Source organism: Nematolebias whitei, chromosome 3 (genome assembly GCF_014905685.2).
Source record: "Nematolebias whitei isolate Nwh7 chromosome 3, NemWhi1, whole genome shotgun sequence".
Lineage (NCBI taxonomy): Eukaryota > Metazoa > Chordata > Actinopteri > Cyprinodontiformes > Rivulidae > Nematolebias > Nematolebias whitei.
This window is the reverse complement of record NC_056500.1, coordinates 31,277,771-31,287,090: the sequence shown is the minus strand read 5'-3', so window position 1 is coordinate 31,287,090 and position 9,320 is coordinate 31,277,771. Positions and strand designations below refer to the sequence as shown.

Here is a 9,320-nt window from a genome sequence, read left to right as displayed (position 1 = left end):
TGTCCCAGTGATGGACTGGAGACTTGTCCAGGATGTCCCCCGCCTCTCTTACCGTTACTGCCATTTTATTTATATATTTTAAATTCATATTTTTATAAGGTAAATAAGAAAAAAGTAGGTGCTGCAGTAGCAATGTCCAACATTAGTGGGTTTTTGATTTCCGTAATGGAGACACTGGTGATTGAATCCCTGGCCATACAATGGCCTGCAGACCATTAACATCAAATCTTTGGTTCGCACCGAACCTCTGCTGAGTTCTAAGAACTAAGCTAGATGTAGGTGAGATCATCCAGTGGAAAAACTCTGATGCCATGCTGAGTCGATCCAAGTAGGGCCAAGTTGAGCCAATGGAAATAGTCCAAAAAGCATACCTTCATGCAACCAAAACATCCCTCATGAGCCAGGCCGACAAAGACCCCAATGACGCTGCACTGTGAAAGATAGTTTAACCTTCATGCAAATCTAGGTTACATAACTGAGTTTCTCATAGTTTAAAAAAGCTTGGAACTCCTCACAATCCATGTTTTAATTCAGAGAACGTCCCAGATGGGAAGCAAAACATCTTCAAATAAAAAAATAAAAAAATAGAAGTCCAGTTGTTTTTTGAAGTAATCACTAGACGTAAAACCCATTACTTATTGGAGTCAACCTGATTCCAGATGACTGCCACAGCTAAACAGCTTTAGGAAACACAAAAATGGTTATGTCAAGATCAATTTTACATATATTACATATACTATACAGTTCTTCACAACACAATATGTAGGAGCTTGCAGAACTGAGTGAACTTGAACGTTTTTTTTTTCTCCCAATGTTTGACCGCAACAGCTATAATTGTCATTTCTCAACAAGCCAAAGTTTAATATCTTGAAAGCCTGAGTTATATGCATTCATTTAAGGAATGCTAGGCCTTTACTATTCTTTCTGTATTTTCCTATTTAGACGTAATCTCTTCAATTAAGTAGAAAACTCAGCAAAGGACATACAAGGACATACAGCTCCAATGCTTCTGTGTCTGGTGGCTGTCTAAAATAGCTCCTGCAGCATACATGCCCCCGACTTGAAGACAAAAATCAGCAGCATATTAAATGAAGCAAAACTGCGTCATCATCTTCGTCAAATATGACCTCAGCCACACTGGCAAATGAATAAAACCCCTTTACGTGATCCTAAAACAGACCAAACTAATTCCAGCGGACACAGAGAAGGGTGCAAAGAGAGACCTTGCTGATGGAAGGACGGTAAATTCCACAGGAGAGAAGGGAATCTGCTCTTTTTGTTACAGTCAGCAGTCCTTAACAATCCATGTCTAAAGAGGAGGAGAAAAAAAAAAGACAAATGGAATGGGGGGAGAGTGACGGGGAGTGAGAAATGGGAATCTGAGCGGAGGTAATCACTCCAATGAGAAAGAGGCAGATGAGTGAATGGAGACTATATCTGAGGCTGAAGGTGAGAGAATAATGCTGTAAGCAGACTATGGGGACACGTTCAAACTGTCTGAACCTTTGGACAGGGCTAAATGAACATATCTACCAGCCCATTGTGACATTCACACAGTGTTGTGTTCGCACATTCAACTCAGTTCGTAACTACACAAGATATCTTACCCAAATTATCTTGTTGAGCTCCTTAACATCCCCCACAACCATCTACTGTATTCAAGAATCCAACTAGAACCAAACCAGAACTCTACGGCTGACTCTCATACTCATTTGTTCCTACTGATAAATAATCAGTTCTTCCCTTTGCAGTATACTTTCTCTAAAACTCTTCAGCAATCGATGCTCTTTGAGAATTATATTGTGAGCCTTACGTACCCCTCCTTGCTACAGGGCTTATCACACAAACTAGTTTAACCTAGAAACCTGCATACAGCCGGACATATGACAAAAGTTTTGAAGTAAAAGTAAGATCTAGGTTATATAAAAAGATCTGAAGCTCTTGACCTCTATAAGTGGCTTCAAACAACTGCTAAGTTCATGGCAAAAACCAACACAATGTTCTTGTTTTTAGTTTTCTACATCGCTTTACAGTGTAGCTGTTTTTTTGGTTCGTTTTCAAATATAATTTTCTTACATTTATTTTCTCATTTTCTATGCTTTCTTTTATGACTGTCTACTGTTGTCACCATACTTTGTTAAAAACAGGTTTCTGTTGTAAATGACCCCTCGAGATTCAATGAGACTAACCTGCATAAAGGTTGAATGAAAAAATATATGTTTGTATTTATTTTTGGGAAATAAAAGATCAAGCATACTCCTGTTATTGTAAAAAAAAAAAAAAACAATAATGAAAATTCATTCTAGAAGTAGTAAATTTATATATTTCTTACACAACTTCAATGATATACTGTATACTGTACATTATAGAGATGTAAACCTCTGTTTCCCTCTATTTAGTTATACCTTTATACTAAAATATATACATTGATTTCACATATTTCAGTTTTTATTTTTAAAAAATCAACAGTTTTAATGACAAATTTCACATGTATTTTCTCATGGTGCTCTATAGTGTGTATTCTGCTACAACATTGTTGGAGTTTAAATGTTGAAACGAAGTTGAAAAAAGGTTTTTATTACCTATCCATATATGATCCACATAGAAAAGTAACGCTAGAGTGGGAGTACTCTACTACCTAATGAGGTTACATTTTAATTACCTGCTGTCTCTCTGTTCATTTGGACTCTGATGAAGTTATATTTAAAAGTTAGTCTGTTGTTAAATTAACGTCAACTAATATAACCAGTGAGTTACAGCTTTTTAATTTGTTTTAAAGGTTGGTTGTCCTGGTTACAGGCACATGATCTACTGCCAGATTGATGTGCAGAGGACCCCATTTTTAGTGAACTAGCCTTTTGCTGTTTTTAGGTTTTAGCCACCAATTCTGTAGCGTTCGCTTTTAGGTAGCCTTTTGCATCTCTTAGTTTTTAGCTAGCCTTTGTTACATTTTACTTTCAGTTTTATTTTGGCTATTTTAACTTTTGGCTAGCCTTTTGCTACTTTTAGCTTTAGCTGCTTTTAGCTAGTGTCCCGCTACTTTTCACCTCTTATTTAGTGTTCTGCTTTTTTAAATTTAAGAACTGACTTTCAGTTTATTTAGTAAATTTCAGCAGTCATGCATCACATGAAATTCAAACAGCATTTTCACAGAACATGTAATTTTTTTACTTGCAGCTAAAATCACACCAACCTTCTGTTGGTTCCTCATCTTATGCCCAAACATTGCCAACAAAGCGCAGACACATGAACTCCAGCTGGAATTAAACCCGAGCCTGGGTGTATTTTGCAGAGAAGAGCTCTACTTAGCAACTCATGTTTAACACTATTCATCTAAATGCTTCCCACAGCATGTAACGGGGGCACGAGCTGAAACAAGTGCACACTTGTGAATTTACCTGAGGTGACTGAGACACATGCCAGTAAGAATGCTAAAAACACATGCAGTCAAAAGGTGCCTGGAGTTCATTTTACCCCTCTACGCAATAACCTCGCCCCTCCAGCAGACTACCATGTTCCTGTTTTTAGGAACATGTTCCTGTGAAGGTGCTAAACTCCTCTCAAAGCAAGCACGGCAAGTCATTACTTGAACAAATTACATAACAGTCAGTTAAAATGTAGACTTCTCTTATTACAACGGTAACATAATCTGCTATTTTTTCTTAATAAAGTGATTGTAAACCGACCTCATGACACGAGGAGGCACTCAACTAGCGTGCCTCCATCTACTGGTTTCAAGTACTGTGCACAAAGTCAACAGATGCTGCTCAAATCAGTAGCAGAAAAACACAGATCATCATACTTCCCGTACACCTCAAATATGAAATCAGAACTTCCCTAAACAAAACATTTTGGAATTAAAGGGTTAGCAGGTCTTCAAGACTCATTCACATCACATAGTCTGCCAAAGTTTTAAACTAGGGTCATCTTAAGTTGAAAGATGATGGAGTTAAAATTATTTGGTTCAAACTAGAGCCTGACCAATATATCAGTATGGTCAATAATTTAGGCCGATACAAACATTTGGGAACCTATCGGTATCTGTGACAATTTTCCTATTATACGCTGATATAAGCACTTCTAATTTTCACGCCTAAAATGCTGGAACCAGCCATAATTATACAACGTATCCAGCAGAGGGTGCATGCAGACTACTTTCAAGTCATGACCGTTCACTTAAGTTTCACTTTTACGTTCAGCACATATGAAGCAGGGAGCAATACTGTGTTGTGTATTTTGCTGAACAGAGCATGGTAAGTTAATTTTAACTGATCTGTAAATTTAAAAAAATCAACAATAATAAATTCTCTTCAATCCTCCAACCTTCTTGTCATTTGCTACGTGCCTCTCAAGTTAGGCAACTAAAGTTTAGATAACCTAGCATTGGTTACTGCCTTGTAAAACATAATCAAGTTCTGTTATTTTTACAAGAAATCTAATGTAAAGATAAATATATATCAATGTTAATAAAGTTATCTTTGTAGTCCTCAATGAAATGAATTGTTTGTCTGAAATCTGTATTTCTCTGCAAAGAAAAATAAACGCTGCTGTGGTCAATACTAATTAAGCCTTCACCATATGTGAAGGGTGTTCCTTTGTTTAATTTATATTTATGTAACACTTGAAAACTTTATGGTGAATAGTGGATATAATTTTTTTCTGTTTTTTTCATTTTCATAAAAATAAAAATTTCAGAAAATGTGAACGCACGTTAGGAAGACTGTTTTTATGACCAGTGCACCACTTGTAAACCTGCAGTGGGACTACGTTTAGCGTGGATCTGATTAGCTTAGCTTCATGGTCGCTAACAGCTGCACTAAATAAACAAGCCTCGCTCCACTCCACTCTTTTCTTAAGATTCTTGGGGGTTGACGAAGCTCAAATATTTTCAGCCATTATATCGGTTATCGGCGGTTGCTTTCCCCTCCCAATATCGGTATTGGCGATAGACGAAGTTTCCATATCGGTCAAGCTCTAGTTCAAACCTTGAAAGTATCATTTTAACATATCTGCAAATTTTCTGTTAGCACTCGGAGTAGGTGTTGTGGATGACTCTCAGCTACAGCCACATCAAATTTTAACTCCGTATCCGTATATTTGACTGATTTGCATTTTTGTATCAATTTATTTTGGCAGCCATCTTGAATGGGTTGCCTCAAATGTGAATGAGTTGTAAAGTAAACGTGTACATCCAATGATCATTTTGCTCAGGGTGCTGATTGTGGTAAGGTCTTTAATTTCCAAAAGGTCTGAGTGTCAGGTCCAAACATAAACTTGGTCAAATTAAACATAATACAAGGTTCTGTTGCATGTAGAACTGACAAGTGCCTAACTTCTCTACAACCAATTTCCCCAAATGTCAGAGACTTTGTGTAAACATGCACATGAAAAACAAAATGCTTAATTCACAGTTGTCACAAACCAAAAATATTTTTTATAGTAGACCATATTAGTTTTAATATTTGATAAATTGTAATAAAAAATATATAAACATATGGTAATTTTGAATTTTATAGCATCAAAACATCTCAAAAGTTTAGAATTGGGCTAGAACTTATAAAAATAAGTGATGCAAATAAGAAACAGCTGGATGAACATTTTGAAACACTTTGGGTGAAATGGCAACATTTCAGTGAGAGGACTAGCTATAAAAAGAACATTTTAGAGGCTGAAACTAAATCGCAGAGACGTAAAGACGGGCAGAGTTTGCAAATAACTGCCTAAAAATAGTGGAATCCTTTTGGAATAATGTTCCTCAACAAACAAAATAAATAAATGAAATTACACAGTCATTAGGTTACATAATAGCATCAAAAGATTTCAAGAAATCCCTGAGCCCAAAGAACAAGGCTGAAAGTCAACACTCACAAATGCTGGTTACAGCTTTATCATGCAAATAAAAAGCTAACAACATCCAGAAGTGTTGCTGTTCTTTCTGGGCCAAAGCTAATTTAAAATGGACTGCGGAAAAATAGAAAACTGCTCTGTGGACAGATTAATCAAAACCTATGTTTTCTTTTGGGAACCACAGATGCCATGACCTCCGTAGTACAAACGGAGACCATCTGGTTCAAAAGCCTGCCTCTCTGATGGTATGGGGTTGCATTAGTGTTAGTGGCGTGGGTAATTTACACAACTAAAAATGCACTATCAAGGCAGAAAAGCACTACAGGTTTTAGAACATATGTTCCCATTCAGAAGTGAAAACCAGTAAAGACCCAGGACTGTTGAGCAGGTTGAATCCTGCGTCATACAAAAACAGGACAAGATAGTCCTCCAAACTCCAGCAGCTGGTCTCCTCTGCTCCTAGACGTACATGGTGTTGAGAGATATAAAGATGCTTCACATTGCATGGGAAACAAGGCCCTATCCCAACTTTACACATGCCATCAAAATGATCTTGTTTAATTGTTTCCCAAAAATGATACAATTTCTGAAATTAAACATTTGATATGTACAATATGTTCCACTGTGAATAAAAATGAGTTCATGAAATCTGCACATCATTACGTTTTGTTTACTGTTTACATTTCACACATGGTCCCAACTCTGCTACAGAAGGGGTTGTATTATAATCAGCTCCAGCAGCTGGGTTATTATTCAAAAGCATGTTTCTGGCTTCAGTAAGCATTAGAATGGTAAATATAAATTAAGTAGTTTGTTTTTGGTAGAGATTCCAAGAGATGTATTTATTTTACTGAAAGAAGGCCTACAAAACCCCAGAGCATAAATTTGCATTTATATATTTTTATGTACACATGAAGAAAACATTCTATGGAAGAGATGTACATCCTTGCTAAATATTATGTAATTCAAAAGGTACACGTGTATTCTTTCAGTGAGTACTGTATATTTCTGCAGCTGGTTGTACCTTCATCCATGCACCCAGCAGGTGAAGGTACTGCATGTTCAGAACTTCACCTGCTCCAGCTCTCATCCATCACCTAGCTGCTAGCTTAGCTTTGGCTGCAGAGATGAGCAGGGACTTTCTGCTCGCAGCAGAATAAAAACACACACACCATTCAACCAACATGACAGGAGCGTGACAGGGGTTGAGGAAAAACGTCAAACAATTACCCATGTCTGCCGGGTCCATCCCGTAGCTAATCCCCACAACAGTGTCCGCATCATCGGATGCTGCGGCCACGGACAGCGGGCTGCCTTCCCTGGCCTGCGACAGCCCGACCGCTCCCTCGGCTGCTGCTTCCATTCAGCCGTCCCGGAGGGCGGGGAGGATAAAAACAAGCAAACACCGCCGATAGAAAGAGCCACAACAGAGGCTCCAGGACAAAGCAGGAGGGACGAGCTGTTGGCTGTGTCAAACGGAGGAACGTGTGGCAGTGAGTAACGACGGTCCCTTCATCAGTGCGGTGTTTCCTCCGCGTCCTCTCCGCTCCTCCTGCTCAGCACTTGCCGCTGCTTCTACCCAGCTGCTGCCTGGTTGAACTGAGCAGGGGCGCTGTGGCGCCCTCTGCAGGCCGACGCGCCAACTACAGGCGGGAGATCACAAACACTGATTGGTGTCACTAGCCTCAGGATTTTTCCTCAGTTTGGGGGAATTTACACCTAAATTTTGCCAAAGCCTTTTTGTCAGGAGTTACAGCACTGAAGTCCATTGATTACACATGAGGCAAGGCCAAAATCACACGACTCCTAAACACAAAATCACACACACACACACACACACACACACACACACATTAAATTAGCATTTAATGATTATGATTCACTAATATTTAGCTTCAATGTATTTAATTTACTTTGATTAGGAGGATTTATTTAGTTTTATTTTATCCTTTCCACATTTTTGAAGATGTAGAAAATAATTTAACAAATAAGTTAAGTAACATACTGCCTGAGATTTTGCCTTGGGTGGAGTGTGTAAACCAAGAGAGTAAAAAACAATTACAAGATAAAACTGCAGAATTAGGCTGGGTTTTGGAAAAATGGATTTGGATCAATCTGCAAGGGTAGATTGTAAAATTAACTGCATTTTTATTCCAGTAGTGTCTAAATTTTGCATATAATTGTCACGAAACAGTAGTTTTTAGAGTTGAACCCAGTGGTGCAGGCAGGACTCAGAGACCCAGAGAGAAAAATAAAAATAACTTTAAAACAACACGCTGTCGTGGCACCAAACACTTACTTGGCTCGTAAGGAACACGAGGGAAACACCACTTCAATTCAATTCAGTTTATTTATAAATCGCAAAGTTACACCAGAAGTCATCTCAGGGCACTGAACAGAAACATTTATATATAAAAATTATGTTAACAGAAACATTCATACAGTATATAAAAATAATAATTTAACACTATTTATATGAGGAGCAGACTGTTTTGAGTTTAACTCCATCACAGAACTCTCATCTTGAGCAAGCATGAAGGCGACAGTGGAAAGGAAAAACTCCCTCATGAGGAAAAAGCCTTGAGCAGAACCAGGCTCAGGACGATCTGCTTCAACCGGCTGGGTTTGAGAGGAACAGATACACAATGGCAGGTCAAGAATCAAATGTTAAGATAGAAATAGTATCAAATGAAAACTATTCAATTTTAGCAAATCATTTAAGGAAATTAGGTCAATTTGTAGTAGTCTAAGTCTATGACAGCATAACAAGCCAACCCTAACTATAGGATTTATCAAAAAGAAAACCAGTCTTAAAACTGGACGATGTGTCAGCCTCATGGACAGAAACTGGAAGTTGGTTCCAAAAGAGAGGAGCCTGAGAACTGGAAGATCTTTTTCCCATTCTGCTTTTGGAAACTATAGGGACCGCGAGTAAGCCTGCAGTCTGAGAGCGGAGTGTATGACTGGCCATAGTGGACAAAAGAAGGACGTACCTGCGCTCGGGACCGTATGACGCGCGGCTCGTTTGGTTGTCTGTATGTCCTTCTTTTGTCCACTATGGCCAGTCACACTGGAGCAGTGGTCCCCAACCTTTATTGCGCCACGGACTGGTTTAATGTCAGACTATATTTTGATGGACCGGGTGGGGAGTCTGAGGGTCCTACCCCAGAGAATTTGACTGCAAGCCGCTGCAGCTCTTCAGGACAAATTGAATTTGCTGACTTGTCAGTTGCTTAATTGTCAGTTATAAACATCAACATTAAAATAAATAAACATTTGAAATATATCAGTCTGTGTGTAACGAATGAATATAATATACAAGTTTCACTTTTTGAATGGAATTACTGAAATAAATCAACTTTTTCACAATATTCTAATTTTATGACCAGCACCTGTATTTCAAATTGACTTTTAATCACTTTATGTGTGATTTATAAGTGTGTTAAGTGCAGGATCATTTCTCATTTAATTAG

At 38.2% G+C, this 9,320-nt stretch overlaps 1 protein-coding gene across 1 annotated transcript in view; it reads right to left on the bottom strand.

Moving 5' to 3' along the window:
* Positions 1 to 7,364, bottom strand: part of pip5k1ca (phosphatidylinositol-4-phosphate 5-kinase, type I, gamma a) — a 58,509-nt gene extending 51,145 nt beyond the window's left edge. Inside the window, exon 1 of the mRNA XM_037674817.1 lies at positions 7,078 to 7,364. Within this exon, the coding sequence (XP_037530745.1) occupies positions 7,078 to 7,210 (133 nt within the window). The 5' untranslated portion in view covers positions 7,211 to 7,364. The remainder of the gene's footprint in view (positions 1 to 7,077) is intronic.
* Positions 7,365 to 9,320: the final 1,956 nt, after the last annotated feature.